This window comes from Aquarana catesbeiana, linkage group LG06 (genome assembly GCF_042186555.1).
Source record: "Aquarana catesbeiana isolate 2022-GZ linkage group LG06, ASM4218655v1, whole genome shotgun sequence".
NCBI lineage: Eukaryota > Metazoa > Chordata > Amphibia > Anura > Ranidae > Aquarana > Aquarana catesbeiana.
In genome coordinates this window covers 415131481-415150907 of record NC_133329.1, presented here as the reverse complement: position 1 = coordinate 415150907, position 19427 = coordinate 415131481, and the positions used below count along the sequence as shown (strand labels likewise).

At 46.9% G+C, this 19427-nt stretch overlaps 1 protein-coding gene across 1 annotated transcript in view; it reads left to right on the top strand.

Moving 5' to 3' along the window:
* Nucleotides 1–3054: 3054 nt before the first annotated feature.
* The window catches only part of LOC141147317 (protein mono-ADP-ribosyltransferase PARP14-like), a 157437-nt gene continuing 141064 nt past the window's right edge, over nt 3055–19427 (top strand). The window contains exon 1 of the mRNA XM_073634534.1: nt 3055–3306. Within this exon, the coding sequence (XP_073490635.1) occupies nt 3117–3306 (190 nt within the window). The 5' untranslated portion in view covers nt 3055–3116. The remainder of the gene's footprint in view (nt 3307–19427) is intronic.

Genomic DNA, 19427 nt, shown 5'->3' with positions numbered 1-19427 from the left:
TGGAATGGTATAAAAGCTATAATAAAACTACAAAACAACATATCTAGTGGACATAAAATGGGAAAATAAAACCATACACTATAAATGGGAAAAAAAAAATTTTTTACGTAAGTAAAAATCAACACAGAAATCCATCTTCAGGAAACTAGTTCCTACTCCCCTCTTTCCCCACCTTTTCGATTCCTTTTTAAATCTTTATTTTAAGTTTACAATTCCCCAGTTTCAAGTTAAATCTTCTAATAGTTTATCTCTCATTACATAAGAAGATGACAGTACGTACTACTGGAAATATACATTTAACTTACAAAAAAGAAAGGAATGGTAGAGGATACACAGCAGGCAGCTCCTCATCCCCGGTCGCAGTTAGTTCCCAGAGGGGCGATCGGGACGGAGGGACAGACCAAAGGTTAAGAGGAATGATAAGTGTTCTTATAGATAACGTTTTATAGAACAAATATTTGTATCTTTCTTTTTTTTTCTTTGAAATATGTACTTGTACTGTACTAACTTTTCAAAGCTTTTCATCTTCTGTAATGCTGAAAAATGAATAAAAACTATTGTTGAAAAAAAAAAAAATACAAGGTTGAGGGATCATCATCAGCATTCAGACTTTATAAAGAATGCAAAAAGAAATGTAAGGGTGCAATTAGGACAGCTAAGATAAAACATGAAAGACACATAGCGGAGGAGAGCAAAAAAAATCCCAAGAAATTCTTTAAGTATGTAAACAGTAAAAAAGGGAGGACAGACCATATTGGCCCCATAAATAATGAGGAAGGACATCTGGTTACAAAGGATGGGGAGATGGCGAAGGTATTGAATTTATTCTTCTCCTCAGTCTTCACGAGTGAAACGGGGGGCTTCAGTAACCAAAACTGCAGTGTTTATCCTCAGGACACAACACAGGAAGCACCTCCATGGTTAACAGAGGACAGAATTAAAATTAGACTTGAGAAACTTAACATTAATAAATCACCGGGACCAGATGGCTTGCATCCGAGGGTACTTAGGGAACTCAGTCAGGTGATTGCCAGACCATTGTTCCTAATTTTTACAGACAGTCTATTGACTGGAATGGTACCAGCTGATTGGAGAAAAGCCAATGTAGCACCAATATTTAAAAAGGGCTCAAAATACATCCCTGGGAATTACAGACCAGTCAGCCTAACATCAATAGTATGTAAACTCTTGGAGGGGATGATAAGGGACTATATACAAGATTTTAGTAATAAGAATGATATCATTAGCAGTAATCAGCATGGATTCATAAAGAATTGTTCTTGCCAAACCAATCTATTAACTGAGAATGATATACCAAACCTATTCTCACCAATTTTCGACAAAAACTGGGAAAAAGACTCATTTGATCCTGCCCAAATAATAATAATATCGTCGATATAACGCTTGTAAAACTTAAGCTGAGGAATGTTAGCACCAGAAATGGCACCTTTCTCCCAAAAACTCATGAGGAAGTTTGCCACCGAGGGGGCATACTTTGCCCCCATAGCCACACCCTTCCTCTGTCTGAAATATTGCTTATCATGCCAGAAAAAGTTGTGGCTCATGGCTAGATCCAGGGCATGGACAAGAAAATCCTTTGGGTTTGTTTTTCATTTTGGTATTATTTAAGGCCCAAACCACAGCTTCAACTGCATGTCTCCGTTGAATGTTGGTATACAGAGAATTGACATCAGTACCGGCTAGTATATGGCCATCGCCAACTACTACCTACTGTAATCATTCCATGAGATGTCTGCTATCCCTGAGGTAGGCTGGACAACTTTGTGCCAGCGGCTGTAGAGAACAATCTAAGTATTCACCAATTCTGGCAAACAAAGAATCCACCCCACTCACAATGGGTCTGCCAGGAGGTTTGGCTGGGTTCCTATGAATTTTGGGTAATTGGTAGATAACTGGCACTCATGGGGCATCTGGTACCAGATATCTCACCTCTTTTTTGGTGACAATACCTTCATCTTGGGCATCCTTTACCAGACATCTCAGCTTGGCTTTGAATTTGTTGGTAGGGTTACATCCCAGTTTTTCATATGTTTCAGCATCATAGACAAGTCTGTTTAGCTCGGCTAAATAGTCAGATTTATTAAAGTGGAGGTCCGCTGAAAAAAAAATATTAAAAGCCAGCAGCTACAAATACTGAAGCTGCTGACTTTTAATATATGGACACTTACCTGTCCAGGGAGCCTGCGATGTCGGCAGCCGAAGCCGATCCATCCTTCGGCTCTCAGCTGCTGCCGCCGCCATCCTCCGTAAGGAAATAAGGAAGTGAAGCTGTGCGGCTTCACTTCCTGCTTCCCTACTGCGCATGCGCGAACCACGCTGCATGTCCTCACAGGTCCCTGCTGTATTCTGTGTCTCACAGCATACAGCGGGGGAGGATGGGGTAGGCGGCGGAAGTGGCGTAGGTCACCGCAATCATCGCGGTGATCTATGCCAGGAAGTGGGAGCAAATACCTGTATAAGACAAGTATCTGCTCCCTCCTCCCCCCTGAAAGATGCCAAATGTGACACCGGAGGGGGGGGAGAATCCAAAAAGTGGAAGTTCCATTTTTGGGTGGAACTCCACTTTAAGGATAACAAGCCCCCCCCATCCGCACTTCGGATGACAATCTGCTTATTTTCTTCTAGGGATTTGATACCCCTTTCTATGTCTGTTTTATACCTACTGGGTTTGATTGACAATCCTTCTAGATCCTGCTGGACCAAGGATCTAAAAACCTCTATAAAATGGGTGTGTGCGGAGGTCTGTGTGTGCGGAGGGCTGTGTGTGCGGAGGTCTGTGTGTGCGGAGGTCTGTGTGTGCGGAGGTCTGTGTGTGCGGAGGTCTGTGTGTGCGGAGGTCTGTGTGTGTGCGGAGGTCTGTGTGTGTGAGGAGGTCTGTGTGTGTGCGGAGGTCTGTGTGTGTGCGGAGGTCTGTGTGTGTGCGGAGGTCTGTGTGTGTGGAGGGACTTTCCTTGAACAGGAGGAGAGATCTCGGTGAGAGCACAAAATGAAACAGAAAGTAAAGAGCTCTGAGCCATTCCATGATCCACACCCAGATCACACAACATTTGTCTCTCAGACCTTCACCTGTCCAGACCAACCTTTACTACCAGAGGATGGGTGACTCCCAGTACCCGTACCCCGTCTCTCTCCAGTGGGCTGACGGCCCCCAGAGGCTGAAGAAGCTAAAAAATAAACTTCTACTGTATTTCCAGAAGAGGAGCGAATCTAATGGAGGAGAATGTGAGATTGAAGACACCGACTGCAGCCGGGGATACATCCTCATATACTTCAAGGAGGAAGAAGGTAGGTACTGAGGGGGAGGAGGATCATTATACACTACAAGGAGTAGGCAGGTACAGTGCCTTGAAAAAGTATTCATATCCCTTGAAATTTTCCACATTTTGTCATGTTTCAACCAAAAACGTAAATGTATTTTATTGGGATTTTATGTGATAGACCAACACAAAGTGTCACATAATTGTGAAGTGGAAGGAAAATGATAAATGATACAAATCAATATGTGAAAAGTGTGGGGGAGGGGCATTTGTATGGCGCCCCCCGGAGCCAATACTTTGTAGAACCCCCTTTCTCTACAAGTCTTTTTGGGGATGTCTCTACCAGCTTTGCACATCTAGAGAGGACATTTCTGCCCATTCTTCTTTGTAAAATATCTCAAGCTCTGTCAGATTGGATGGAGAGCGTCTGTGATCAGCAATTTTCAAGTCTTGTCACAGATTCTCAATGTGATTTAGGTCTGGACTGTGACTGGGCCATTCTAACTCATGAATATGCTTTGATCTAAACCATTGCCAAAGTCTATTAAATCCCCAGTCTCTGGAATTGCTTACAGTCCAGGGCATGGGCTGGTGGCCCTTGGGCCCAGTGCCAACACTTGGGCAGGTGACTCATCATTCATAACTTCCTCTGATGAAAAGTCAATTAATTCCATACATTCTGTGATCTGTGGCTGGAGAGATGAGCCGACTGCTCCACCTCCTGTACCCTCATCCAGCTGCTGAACAGACACTTTCCTCCATCCAAATCATCCCACCCAGAAACAGGATCATCAAGGTCAGTCAGCACTTGCTGCATCCACCATAAGACCTCCACGTCCATAGCTGCGGGCGGAGATGAATAAAGCACACTGTTATGCTGGCCATACACTATACGAAAATTCGGACGAAATTTGTACGTTTTTCGGCCAGTTAATGGGCACAAAATCTATCATTGTTTGGACGTTTTTGAGCCGAAAAAACGAAGGACAAGTTTGGAAATTTTCAGCCGAACGAACGATAAATTGAATGATTAATGTGTTTCCCGTCTGAACTGTCTGCACTAGGTATATGTGAAAAAACGAACACAAAATTTATTTTTTTATGTCCACTGAACGATTTATAGGTCATTACATGATGGCACCATCGTTTGCGCTCACGGCCGAACGTTCGTTTTTCGAAAATAGGTTCGGCAAATTTTTCGTATAGTGTATGGGCAGCATTACTCTGCCACATTGCAGACTCTTCATCCAGGATTTCAGAGTTGTCAGTTGGTATTTCCTGATAGTCCCAGGCAGAGGGAGCCCAGACCTGCCGCTTAGCAGAATCTAGCAGCCGTCTGTAGGCGATCTCCAGCTCCCATTCCTGATTGGCTAGAAACTCCAAATTTTCCAGTGCCCAGGAAACCTTTGAGACATTCAGCCTCCGTTCTATGTATTCCAAGATTTCTTTCAAACGCCACTCCAAATCGCACCCAAAGTCAGGAGCCTCTCTAATAACAGCCCCAGGCCTCCGTAGCCAAAGCCTTCTGTTGTGGTGTCGTTCGCTGTCCACAGGCACACTTAGACTACATACCAGCGGAGATCTCTGTAGCTCTCGTCCAACCGCATCTCCACCTGGACCAGCCTGGTTACCTCCTGGTGTCGCTGATCATGGGCTATGAATAGAAAAAATTTTTTCCTCTTAGTTGGGATTTTAAATGGGGGGAGGTCTCCAAGAAGTATGACAAAAAGTGTATAAAAAATATCCAATTTTTATTATATCAAAAAATTAAAAAACATGGCACATACTAATAGGGATCACAGATACCGACAAATATTATGGATGCCAGAATGTACAAATAACAATAATACAACCAAAGGTATACAAAACAGATTGACGGAACTACACTTGACCCTTGGAGGCTGTTTGAGCAAGGAGCTATTGACAGTGCAAGCCCAACGCGTTTCAAGGTATTTAATAATGATTATAACCTCTTCTTCAGGGGCTGGGGGTGAGGTGTATATCCGTCATAGTATTATATGGTCAACATCACATGACATCCGATTCAAGAGAGGGGGAAGGATAAAATGGTTAGCCACCGAGGTCCAGAACCGAGTATCGGCGCCACCACCACGAGACCGAGATCATCAGCAAATCGAGACCGGACACAAAGGGCGTCACGTCCGTCAGCTATTGTTGTGTAAAGAAAAAAGTTCTCAACTCTAGCTCCAACAGATGGATGACCATCTAACTGATAGCAACCTGGGTATTTGAAGTTATAACGATGTTATTGGACTATAGTGTTGTCTATGGTGGCTAATGAGCCTTAGTCCAAAAGGAGATAACAGTGGAGCTCCTCGGTTGGCGGCTTCCATGATCAGCAGCAACTGCACATTCAGTTCAGTGTCTCCCCAGCTGATCATGGGCTAGCACTTCCTTCCAGAGTTCCCAGTGGAAGTCTGTCAGAGGCTTCTTATCACGATCGGAGATGAGGTGTGTCAGAGTGATACGCTGCACTCGCAATCGCCGCGCTGCGTGTCCCTACGGCCGCGCGCCGGCATGTTATCCTGCTGGATGTCCTATGACGCCCAGTCAGGATAACAGAACCACTTCCCGGCCATCAATCTGTTATAGGCCAGGCAGGAAGTGGTTAAAAACGAACAATTAAAGCTTGGAACCTACAGACCGTGGCAGGTAGAAATAGGAATGTACTGTAAGTGATGTGCAACGTATGATGTATGAAGTACAGGTGAGAAGACTGCAAATGTTACAATCATTTAAAAATGAAACCTCAGCTCGCATGGATCTGTAGACGTGACAGATTCTGGTATGTAGCACACATGGGAGTAAGTCACATGTGTGCAAGTCACAAGCAAGTCTCAAGTCTTAACCTTCAAGTCACAAGCAAGTCCCAAGTTACTGTGGCGAAAAGCAAGCAAGTCAAGTCGAGTCCCTGCTAGAAGTCAAGCAAGTCAATTGGAGTCCCTGCTAGAAGTCAAGCAAGTCAAGTCGAGTCCCTGCTAGAAGTCAAGCAAGTCAAGTCGAGTCCCTGCTAGAAGTAGGGATGAGCCGAACACCCCCCGGTTCGGTTCGCACCAGAACCCGCGAACGGACCGAAAGTTCGCACGAACGTTAGAACCCCATTGACGTCTATGGGACTCGAACGTTCGAAATCAAAAGTGCTCATTTTAAAGGCTAATTTGCATGGTATTGTCCTAAAAAGGGTTTGGGGACCCGGGTCCTACCCCAGGGGACATGTATCAATGCAAAAAAAACTTTTAAAAACGGCCGTTTTTTCGGGAGCAGTGATTTTAATGATGCTTAAAGTAAAAAAAAAAAAGTGAAATATTCCTTTAAATATCGTACCTGGGGGGTGTCTATAGTATGCCTGTAAAGTGACGCGTGTTTCCCATGTTTAGAACAGTCCCTGCACCAAATGTCATTTTTAAAGGAAAAAATCTCATTTAAAACTGCTTGCGGGTTTAATGTAATGTCGGGTCCTGGCAATATGGATGAAAATCAGTGAGACAAACGGCATGGGTACCCCCCAGTCCATTACCAGGCCCTTTGGGTCTTGTATGGATATTAAGGGGAACCCCGCACCCAAATTAAAATAAGGAAAGGTGTGGGGCCACCAGGCCCTATATACTCTGAACAGCAGTATACAGGCGGTGCAAACAAGACAGGGACTGTAGGTTTGTTGTTAAGTAGAATCTGTTTGTAATTTTGAACATTTTTAACGTGTTTAGCTCCAGCCAAAAAATCTTTTCTAAGCTTTTTGGAAAACATAGGGAAGGGTTATCACCCCTGTGACATTTGTTTTGCTGTCTTTCCTCCTCTTCAGAAGATTTCACCTCACTTTTTTGTCCCAATGAAAAATGTTTTTTGAAAATTTGGGTTTTTTTGTGGAACAAGGATTGGAAAGCATCAGTGGAAAGGAGAAATTGTTTTCCCATATTAACTCTTACAGGAGAGAATTTCCCTTCCTAGGGGTAGATTTCATCTCACTTCCTGTTGTCTCCTTCCGTTTGCAAGTAGGAGTCGTTTGTAAGTTAGATGTTTGAAAGTAGGGTCCTGCCCTATATACTCAGCAGAAATTTGGGCCTTAGGTGTTGCTGTGGCCACAACACTGTAAGCCCTCACAGGGCCCTGCTGTGAAATATTAGATCAAGAATTGTAATTACATGCCCCTGTTGAACAGGAGCTGAAAAATTAGGCCTTAGGCACTGGTGCTGGTGCCACAACACTGCAACCCCTCACAGACACTCTAGTTGGAACGCAGGAACGAGCCCTGCTGCAAATTATTGCTTCAAAAATTGTAATTACACGCCCCTGTTAGACAGGGGCAGAAAAATTGGGCCTTAGGCACTGGTGCTGGTGCCACAACACTGCAACCCCTCACAGACACTCTAGTTGGAACGCAGGAACGAGCCCTGCTGCAAAGTATTGCATCAAAAATTGTAATTACACGCCCCTGTTAGACAGGGGCAGAAAAATTGGGCCTTAGGCACTGGTGCTGGTGCCACAACACTGCAACCCCTCACAGACACTCTAGTTGGAACGCAGGAACGAGCCCTGCTGCAAAGTATTGCATCAAAAATTGTAATTACACGCCCCTGTTAGACAGGGGCAGAAAAATTGGGCCTTAGGCACTGGTGCCACAACACTGCAACCCCTCACAGACACTCTAGTTGGAACGCAGGAACGAGCCCTGCTGCAAAGTATTGCATCAAAAATTGTAATTACACGCCCCTGTTAGACAGGGGCAGAAAAATTGGGCCTTAGGCACTGGTGCTGGTGCCACAACACTGCAACCCCTCACAGACACTCTAGTTGGAACGCAGGAACGAGCCCTGCTGCAAAGTATTGCATCAAAAATTGTAATTACACGCCCCTGTTAGACAGGGGCAGAAAAATTGGGCCCTAGGCACTGGTGCTGGTGCCACAACACTGCAACCCCTCACAGACACTCTAGTTGGAATGCAGGAACGAGCCCTGCTGCAAAGTATTACATCAAAAATTGTAATTACACGCCCCTGTTAAACAGGGGCTGAAAAATTGTGCCTTAGGCACTGGTGGTGGCGCCCAGAACCAAAAATGTTCTTACAAGCTATCAGCGTGATGATTGAGGAGGAAGAGGATAATTACTCAGGGATAGTCACTCAGCATCAGCATAGGCAGTCTTTGAAGGGATCTGAGATTTCAAAAAAAATTATACGGTTACATCAGCATCAGGTGCTTGGTAGCTGGTGGTGATCCAAGACTCATTCATTTTTATGAAGGTCAGCCGATCGACCGAGTCGGTGGACAGACGCACCCTGTGATCGGTTACCACGCCTCCAGCAGCACTGAATGTGCGTTCCGAAAGAACGCTGGATGCAGGACAGGCCAGTAGCTCAATTGCATACTGTGCAAGCTCTGGCCAGTGATCCATCCTCAAGACCCAGTAACCCAGAGGATTTTCGGTGGGAAAGGTGTCCAAGTCTGATCTTGCCCCTAGGTATTCCTGCACCATGTAAAACAGATGCTGGCGATGGTTGCTGGAACCGATCATACCTTGGGGCTGCGGACCAAAAAATTGTCTGAACGCATCGGTCAGACGGCCACCTTCTCCACCGCTCCTTCTTTGACTGACCGAAGCCTCAGCAACACGTTGTCCAGAAACAGGAGTTTGTAACCTCCCAGTCTCTGGGAACGCGTTGCACAGACCTTTCTGCAAGGCCTCCCGAAGATGTTTCATCCTCTGCTCCCTCTGCGATGGCAAGATAAGGTCCGCAACCTTACCCTTGTAACGTGGATCAAGGAGGGTTGCCAGCCAGTATTGGTCCTTCTCCTTGATACCACGAATACGAGGATCCTTACGCAGGCTTTGCAGGATCAGGGAGGCCATGCAGCGTAGGTTTGCTGAGGCATTCGGTCCGGAGTCCTCTGGGTCACTAAGAACGACATGGTCCGCAGCCACCTCCTCCCAGCCACGTACAAGTCCATGTGTTTCTTGGGACTGATCCCTTAAAGACTGCTGCTGATGCTGAGTGCCAGGCTCCACCTCCATACTGACACAATCTTCCTCCTCCTCCTCTTCCTCCTCGTCCTCTTCCTGTGTGATCGGCGGGCACGCAGGAACACTGTCTGGATAAAGGGGGCCTTGAGAGCTAAGGAAGTCCTCCTCTTCCTGCCTCTGTTCTGCCTCAAGTGCCCTGTCCATTATTCCACGCAGCGTGTGCTCCAACAGGTGGACAAGGGGGACAGTGTCACTGATGCATGCACTGTCACTGCTCACCATCCTCGTGGCCTCCTCGAATGGTGACAGGACAGTGCATGCATCCCTGATCATGGCCCACTGGCGTGGGGAAAAAAAAACAAGCTCCCCTGACCCTGTCCTGGTGCCATAGTCGCACAGGTACTCATTGATGGCCCTCTGCTGCGTGTGCAGCCGCTGCAGCATGGCCAACGTTGAGTTCCACCTGGTGGGCATGTCACAGATTAGGCGGTTCTTGGGCAGGTTAAACTCCTTTTGGAGGTCCGTCAGCCGAGCACTGGCATTATATGACCGGCGGAAATGCACACAGACTTTCCTGGCCTGCCTCAGGACATCCTGTAAGCCCGGGTACCTGCCCAAGAACCGCTGCACCACCAAGTTAAGGACGTGAGCCAAACAGGGCACATGGGTCATTTGTCCCTGTCGGAGGGCAGAGAGGAGGTTGGTGCCATTGTCGCAAACCACCATTCCTGCCTTAAGTTGGCGTGGCGTCAACCACCTCTGAACCTGCCCCTGCAGAGCTGACAGAACCTCTGCCCCAGTGTGGCTCCTGTCCCCCAAGCACACCAGCTCAAGCACCGCATGGCATCTTTTGGCCTGCGTACTTGCGTAGCCCCTTGAACGCCTACGGAGCACCGCTGGTTCCGAGGAAGAGGCCATGGAGGAAGAAGAAGAGGAGGGGGTGGAGGAGAGAGGTGTGTCACAATCAGCATTTTGGAGGCGTGGTGGCGGAACAACCTCCAACACTACTGCACCTTGTCCTGCATCCTTCCCAGCTGCCAGCAGAGTCACCCAATGCGCCGTGAAACTTAGGTAACGTCCCTGTCCATGCCTGCTGGACCATGAGTCAGCGGTAATATGCACCTTACCGCTGACCGCCCTGTCCAGCGAGGCATGGACATTGCCTTCCACATGCCGGTAGAGAGCCGGAATCGCCTTCCGTGAGAAAAAGTGGCGTTTGGGTACCTGCCACTGAGGAACCGCACATTCCACAAACTCACGGAAGGGGGCAGAGTCTACCAACTGAAAAGGCAGCAGTTGAAGTGCTAGCAATTTTGCCAAGCTAGCATTCAACCGCTGGGCATGTGGATGGCTGGGAGCAAACTTCTTTCGGCGGTGCAGCAGCTGGGGCAGGGAAATTTGCCTGGTACAATCTGACGTCGGTGTACCAAAAGCAGATTGCCCACAAGTACTTGGCTGTGACACACCTAATTCTACACCTTCATTCCTCTCACTGCAGGTCTCAGAGAGGACTGAAGGTCTAGTGGGGTTGGAAATCTCAGCTGATGAGGAGCAAGGAGAGATCCTCTTTGTTCTTTGGTGTGGGTCTTTTAGATACGCTTGCCAACGAACTGCATGGCAGGTCAACATATGTCTGGTCAAGCATGTGGTACCCAAGTGGGAGATGTTTTGGCCACGCGAGATACGCTTGAGACATATGTTGCAAATAGCAGTGGTGCGATCTGATGCACTCGTCTCAAAAAAGGCCCACACCAAAGAACTTTTTGAATAACGTGCAGAGACTGCAGCGCCCTGCACATGTGGAGCTTTGGGGTGTGATGCAGTCAATGTGCTGCCCTTAGGCTGGCCCCTGGAGGGCATCCTGCCTCGTTGGTGATGTGCCGCCGCCTCCTCCTCCTCCTCCTCCTCCTCCTCCTCTCTCCTATCAGGCACCCACGTTGAGTCAGTGACCTCATCATCCCCTCCCTCCTCATCACTGGAGCAAACCTGGCAGTATGCTGCAGCAGGGGGAGCATGACTGCCAGATTGCTGTCCTTCTTGGGCACCCCCTCTGTCCGTGCTCATGTTACTGCCTTCATCGAGCTCAGTATCGTCATCAGAGCCTTCCAAACGCTGGGCATCCTCCTGGAGCATGTACCCAACACTGTGGTCAAACAGTTCGAGGGAATCCTCATGAGGACATGGTGGAGCTAGGGAAGGAGTCACTGATGACATTGAGCTGAGGGAAGAGGCCGCTGCTTTGCCAGACAAAGCACCCTGGGCATGGGTGAGAGAGGATGAGGAGGATGAGGACGGCTTGGTCATCCACTCGACCAAGTCTTCCGCATGTTGCGGCTCAACACGGCCAGCTGCCGAAAAAAAGGCCAAGCGTGTCCCATGGCCACGTGCTGATGAGGATGCACCGTCTCCACGACCAGCACTAGACACAGAGCCTGCTTGCCCTCTCTTATTGGCTTGTGACTGTCTGCCTCTCCTTCTTGGCCTTCCAGACATACTAATGGCCTGTAGCTGCACTAAGCTGGGATAGAACACCTGTAATTTTTTTCAAGTAGCTTTATATACTATAACCAGACAAGCCTGCCTGTCAGTAGGAAGATAACAGAAACGGATCTAGCTGAACACTGTGAGCAGGACGCACTGTACTAAATGTAAATAGTCTAGCTGCCTGACCGTGGTACTAATAGGATCAAATAGAACACCTGTAATTTTCTTCAGGTAGCTTTATATACTGTAACCAGACAAGCCTGCCTGTCAGTAGGAAGATAACAGGAACGGATCTAGCTGTACACTGTGAGCAGGACGCACTGCACTAAATGTAAATAGTCTAGAAGATAACAGGAACGGATCTAGCTGTACACTGTGAGCAGGACGCACTGTACTAAATGTAAATAGTCTAGCTGCCTGACCGTGGTACTAATAGGATCAAATAGAACACCTGTAATTTTCTTCAGGTAGCTTTATATACTGTAACCAGACAAGCCTGCCTGTCAGTAGGAAGATAACAGGAACGGATCTAGCTGAACACTGTGAGCAGGACGCACTGTACTAAATGTAAATAGTCTAGCTGCCTGACCGTGGTACTAATAGAATCAAATAGAACACCTGTAATTTTCTTCAGGTAGCTTTATATACTGTAACCAGACAAGCCTGCCTGTCAATAGGAATTTAACAGGAACGGATCTAGCTGAACGCTGTGAGCAGGACGCACTGCACTAAATGTAAATAGTCTAGAAGATAACAGGAACGGATCTAGCTGAACACTGTGAGCAGGACGCACTGCACTAAATGTAAATAGTCTAGAAGATAACAGGAACGGATCTAGCTGAACACTGTGAGCAGGACGCACTGCACTAAATGTAAATAGCTGGAACGGATCTAGCTGAACACTGTGAGCAGGACGCACTGCACTAAATGTAAATAGCAGGAACGGATCTAGCTGAACACTGTGAGCAGGACGCACTGCACTAAATGTAAATAGCAGGAACGGATCTAGCTGAACACTGTGAGCAGGACGCACTGCACTAAATGTAAATTGCAGGAACGGATCTAGCTGAACACTGTGAGCAGGACGCACTGCACTAAATGTAAATAGTCTAGAAGATAACAGGAACGGATCTAGCTGAACACTGTGAGCAGGACGCACTGCACTAAATGTAAATAGCAGGAACGGCTCTAGCTGAACACTGTGAGCAGGACGCACTGCACTAAATGTAAATAGCAGGAACGGATCTAGCTGAACACTGTGAGCAGGACGCACTGCACTAAATGTAAATAGCAGGAACGGATCTAGCTGAACACTGTGAGCAGGACGCACTGCACTAAATGTAAATAGCAGGAACGGATCTAGCAGAACACTGTGAGCAGGACGCACTGCACTAAATGTAAATAGCAGGAACGGATCTAGCTGAACACTGTGAGCAGGACGCACTGCACTAAATGTAAATAGCAGGAACGGATCTAGCTGAACACTGTGAGCAGGACGCACTGCACTAAATGTAAATTGCAGGAACGGATCTAGCTGAACACTGTGAGCAGGACGCACTGCACTAAATGTAAATAGTCTAGAAGATAACAGGAACGGATCTAGCTGAACACTGTGAGCAGGACGCACTGCACTAAATGTAAATAGCAGGAACGGATCTAGCTGAACACTGTGAGCAGGACGCACTGCACTAAATGTAAATAGCAGGAACGGATCTAGCTGAACACTGTGAGCAGGACGCACTGCATTAAATGTAAATAGTCTAGATAGAAGATAACAGGAACGGATCTAGCTAAACTGAATACAGTGTATATATATATATATGCAACACCTGGGATGCATATATATACACAATACACTGTAAGTGCAGCTAACTGACTGACTGTTCTGCCTAATCTATCTAACTCAAATCAAATGACACTGTCTCTCTCTCTCTCTATCTCTCAGCACACCGGAACACACACTACACAGGGCCGCCGTGCAGGCGGCCTTATATAGTGTGGGGTGTGTACTAAATCCCCTGAGCCATAATTGGCCAAAGCCACCCTGGCTTTGGCCAATTACAGCTCTCTCTACTGACGGCGCTGTGATTGGCCAAGCATGCGGGTCATAGTGCATGCTTGGCCAATCATCAGCCAGCAATGCACTGCGATGCCGCAGTGAATTATGGGCCGTGACGCGCCACACGAATTTAGCGCGAACGGCCCATAACGTTAGCAATTCGGCGAACGATCGAACAGCCGATGTTCGAGTCGAACATGGGTTCGACTCGAACACGAAGCTCATCCCTAGCTAGAAGTCAAGCAAGTCAAATCAAGTCATTTATTTTGGTCAAGTCACAAATTAAGTCAAAATACTGATCTACCCCATTTCCACCTTTAAAATGAGTTAAAAGTCAGTTTCTAGGAAAGGTTTTGTTTTATTTTCAACATTAACAAAACTGCTTAGTGCTTTTTTCTTGGCATATTAAAGAAACACTTTGAATGCCCAAACAGCAGACAAGGAGCAGAACACTCAGCAATTAAATGGCCAACAAGCCTGAAAAAATGTAGTCCTTGCTGAGGGGGAAAATAACTAAGCTCAAAGTTTGAACCTGACACAATGCCAACATCTGGACACTTGAATGGTGATGAGAATAGCCACTTAAAATGCATTGCATTTGCAAAAAAATAAATTGGAAAGTACTTTCTCGCTCAGTTGTGAGCGATGGGGTCGCATTATCACCCATCACCATGGCTGAACACACGTTCAATAGGTGCGCTTGATGCAGGGACTGACATGACTCCTACCGCTACCCTGAACAGCTCCAATGACATTTGGCAAATGCTGATTGGCTCAGAGGTGGTGGTGGGCGGAGAGTGTGGGTAATATTTCGGGGGGGGGGGGTGCCAAGTCATTGCAAGTCAAATAGCCCAAGTCAAAGTCAAGTCGCAAGTCATTGGTGACAAGTCAAAGTCAAGTCGAGTCATTTATTTAATTTTATCAAGCAAGTCGCAAGTCCTCAAACAGGTGACTCAAGTCTGACTTAAGTCAAGTCATGTGACTCGAGTCCCCTACCTCTGGTATGTAGTGTAACCAGCTATGACCTCTGACCGGAAAAAAACCCAGAACACGCCTTGCTGTTCCTGAACGTAGAGTGTGGAATCCACCTGAAACCACATCATGAGGTATTCACTAAAAAAAAAAAATGATGGAATGAACAAGCAGAAAATCAAAAACCTAAAAGCAACACCAAAATAAGACACCACCTGAACAGAGTGAAGCGTGGGCTCTGTGGTGGGAGAAAGAGAGGTGTAACGCCAATGACGTTCCCAGGACTGAGGCCCCTGGAGCTGGGCGCGAGCCCTGCCATGCCTGACCTAATTGTGCTGATGTACGTGATGAGGCAACCCAAATGAGGGGCTGAACCGAGGCCACCAGTTTGTGGAACTACAAGACCCATAGCTCCCAACTGTCCCTGATTTTGAGGGATTGTCCCTGATTTGGAACAATGTCCCTCTGTCCCTCTTTCCTCCTCATTTGTCCCTCATTTGTCCCTCATTTGTCCTTCATTTTGGTCTGATCTCTACGGTTGTAAATAAAATGCACCTTTTAACTTTCAAAAAGTGTTTCCCAGCGCTAATTCTTTCATCTGATTTCTAAATTGCTACATTTGTAAATTTCAAAAGCCAATAAAAAGGAATGGTAATGGTAAAAAAAAAAGCACTTGTGGGTTTAACCCCTCTTTTTTTTTTTTTGGTATAATTCTCATTGAACCACCTGCCCAGGCCAATTTACAGCTTTGAGTGCTGTCACATTTCAAATGACAATTGTGTGGTCATGCAACACTGAACACATATGAAATTTTTGTCTTTTTTTTTTTACACAAATAGAGCTTTTCTTTTGGTGGTTTTTAATCACCACTGGGTTTTTTATTTTTTGCTAAATAAACCAAAAAAGACAAAAAATGTTGAAAAAAAATGTTTTTCATGGTTTGTTATAAAATTTTTGCAAACTGGTAATGTTTTTGATGAGGCTGCACTGATGGGCATCGATTGGCAGCACCGATGGGCACTGTTAGGACTGCACTGATAATCAGGACACTGATATTCAGTGAGCTGATTATCAGTGTAGATATCCATTTCACACAAGCCAGTTATCGGCTCTCTTCTCCTCTCCTCATGCTGGCTTGTGTTTACATCGTGATCCGCCGTGATTGGACACAGCTGATCACGTGCTAAAGAGCCTCTGATTGACTCTCTACCCCGATCTGTGATCTGTTGTCACCGGAGGACACAGCCGAACACAGAGCACGCTGCCCGTGCGCCGACCACACTATAGCTGCTTGACAACTACAGTGCGGCCGGCAAGTGTTTAAGAGGGTGTGTCAGGGGGTGTGTCCTATGCCTACATACTTTTGCTAATAGGTGTCCCTCGTTCCCATCCCAAAAAGTTGTGAGGTGTGAAGACCCAGCGGTTTGCCCGAATGACGCCAGTGAGGTGCCCAGTGTTATGGCCCCTGGTGCTGGAATGCTGACCGCTGGCCAAACCAATGGTAATGCAACCGCCACATGGTGTCAAAAGGGCAACTTTGTCATGAATAACCACCAGAAGCTGCATGTGTGGACATGGATGTGCGGTGAACAACGGGTTGACAGGAACACATGAAAACACGTGAAGAAGTGTCCAGCTCCAAGATTCAATTTCAACCCCCTAACCTGTGAAGACCAGGATTCGGCAGGTTGAACCTGAGTGATGTCAGTGGGACTGCCAGTGCCGTGACCCACGGGGACAGTGAGTGGCTGACTGCTACCCTGGGACTGAAATAGTGCCCTGCACGTGGGTGACAAATCTGTGATGACCCCCATGCGGCTTACGCCGCTTGTGCAGACAGCCGATCCCTGTGGTATGGGGGCAAGATCTCGCCAAACATGAGATCAGTGTACATGCCCCATGATGGATGCAGCAGCCTGTCCACACCCCCCCCACCACGAGCTTCCGGTCCCGCACCTACCTTCTACCTGAACAAAGCGTGCTAAATCCTGTGATACCCTCCCTAGGTACCCACACCACTGGCCGAGACTGATGCCGCTACGAAAATGAAGGAGATCCAGAGGGCCTGGAGCATCCACACTGCCTGCCACACATAGGTGTGCGCAGCCTCTTGCATTAGGGTGTGCACCCCAAAGCTCAAATACCTATGCATGTGTATATGTACTGATGGTGTCAGTAGGGCAGTGGACAGTGTAATTTAGTTAATTTTCTTTTACCCAAATTTTTGGGCTTGGGTAACATTTTTTGGGGGGGATGAAATATCAGTGGTCAAAACAGGGAGGAATATGCAGCACACAAGGCAATTAGGGTGTGCCCAGGCACACCTGGCACACCCTGTGCGCACGCCTATGCTGCCACAGACCACCGTACAGAAACCGGAAGTGACGTCGTCGACTGCGTCACGGAAAGGAAACCAGAAAAACGCTAGCCGACGAGTGTGTAGGGAAGGAGGGGGGATTATAAGCTCCAGACTCCTCCTACAAACTCAGGCTAGCCAATGGCCGGCCTTCTAACTTAATTTCTTAATTTTCCCAAAAAATGTTTACAAAAAAATTTACAGCTTCAAAAAACTCACCATTACTAAAAACTTCAGACTGTCTACTTTCCAAAAAGGGGTGATTTGGGGGTATTTATGCTGTTCTGGTATTTTTGGGCCTTAAGAAATGAGATCGGCTGTCAGTATAGGATTGATTTTCAAATATATATCTCATAATTTGTAGATGTTAACACATTCACACAAACCGATCAATATACACTAATTGGGATTTCTTTTACCAAAAATATATAGCAGAATACATATTGGCCTAAATTGATGAAGAAATTAGATTTTATTGGATATGTTTTATCACAGAAAACAGAAAATATATGTATAGATAAATATATAGATAAACATTGCAGAAGATAAAAACCCCAGGGGTGATCAAATGCCACCAATAGAAAGCTCTATTTGTGGGAAAAAAATGATATAAATGTCATATAGGTACAGAATTGCATGACCGCACAATTACCAGTTAAAGTAGCGCAGTGCTGAATAGCAAATATTGCTCTGGTCACAAAGTGAAACAAGATAGGGGTGGTGCTGAGTTGGTCTAGAGAGTAGGGTAAACCCACATCCCCAATATGTCTAGGCAAATGGAAATTTGTTCCTCTTGCGGGACTTTAAAAAGAGAACCTACTTGGGAGTAATAAGGAGTATGAGGAGTGTAAATTTGAAATGAAATTGGGTATTTATTAGGGTATAGACCTAAAACGGGTCTACAGTGAACAGGGTGAATGTACAGGAATGCAAAGGGATGCAGGATGCGTGATACAGACAAAAAAATTGCAATACAGTATGTAAAGATACACGATCATAGAATTCCGGTACATATGGAACACACATACAGGGAGTACCCAACGCGTTTCGAGATATACACTTCTTAAGGGGTGTCTGATTGGAATCAGCATGAACAGAGGTATGTCATGTAGTATTACTTGGGGGAGTGTGTATATTACTGCATCCATTTAAAAACATTCAGAAGGAGAGGGTTGGGGGGGACATGTTGCCACTGAACACTGAGGTATGTGCTCACTCCTGGTCCAGGTCGGGCAGGCCGTGTGTACCTTGTCACAGTGGAGTCACCAGGGGGGTGTTCCCCAACAGAGGGCGTCAAAAACACCAATGGATATGGTGGTCCCGGGGTGGGCTCCAATCTGGAGTAGGTGGTAGATGCTGGGCGGGTAAGGTCCTGTTCGGTATGTGAGAAAGGGCCGACACAGGCAGGTCATGCAGTTGCCCAATGTGGCATGAACTGACACCCCGGCAAGATGAAGCCACGTTGTCATGGAGGTCAGAGTGCCTAGTGCTGAGGATGTGGACTCCTCATACTCCTTATTACTCCTGAGTAGGTTCTCCTTTTAAAGTTCCGCAAGAGGAACACATTTCCATTTGCCCTGGTCACAAAGGGGGTAAAACCTCACCACACCGTGTAGCACCCTCTAGTGTGTGCTTGATGAAGGAGTGTGCTATGTTTTGTAGTGTAGTGGAGGTTTGTTAGAGTAGGTACATATAGTTAGCTCAGGGCAAAGCCTGAGCTGTGAATCTGGGTCAGGGTTCAGTGACTCAGGGATGAATGACTCACCCTGACAGCTCCCCCGGTTGTAGAAACTTCCAGAGCTGGTGGGTGAAGGATAGGAGGAGCTGTCTGGAATATTTATGAGGGCCTCGGCCAATCCCCCCATAGAGGGCTGGCAGGGGGCAAGGTTCACCTCATAAATAGACATGGGCCATGCCAGCAGTGGCAGATGAAGATTCAGTGCTAAAGGGGGGGGGCACCTTGGGCCAGGACTCGGGAGCTGGAGGATTCCTGCTAAAACACAGAGGAGGAAGTCTTCCTGGAGGCACGGGAGCAAGAGAGGACAGAGTGAGTAGCACTGTGGGGACTAAAAATGTGGGAGACTGCCACATGTAGCCAGTTCCCCCCTGAAGACAGAGGTATGCTTATGTCTTTTGCCTTTCCGTAGAGATCTCCTGAGAGTCAGCCGGGTGGGCTGGTGTAAAGGGGCAGACACAGCCAGGTGGGTTGGCATTGCCTGAAGATGTGGTGCTGGGATTAGTGACCACAGGGAGGAAGTGATGTGGAAGTCTGAGCTGTGTCACTTCTGTGTGCTATTG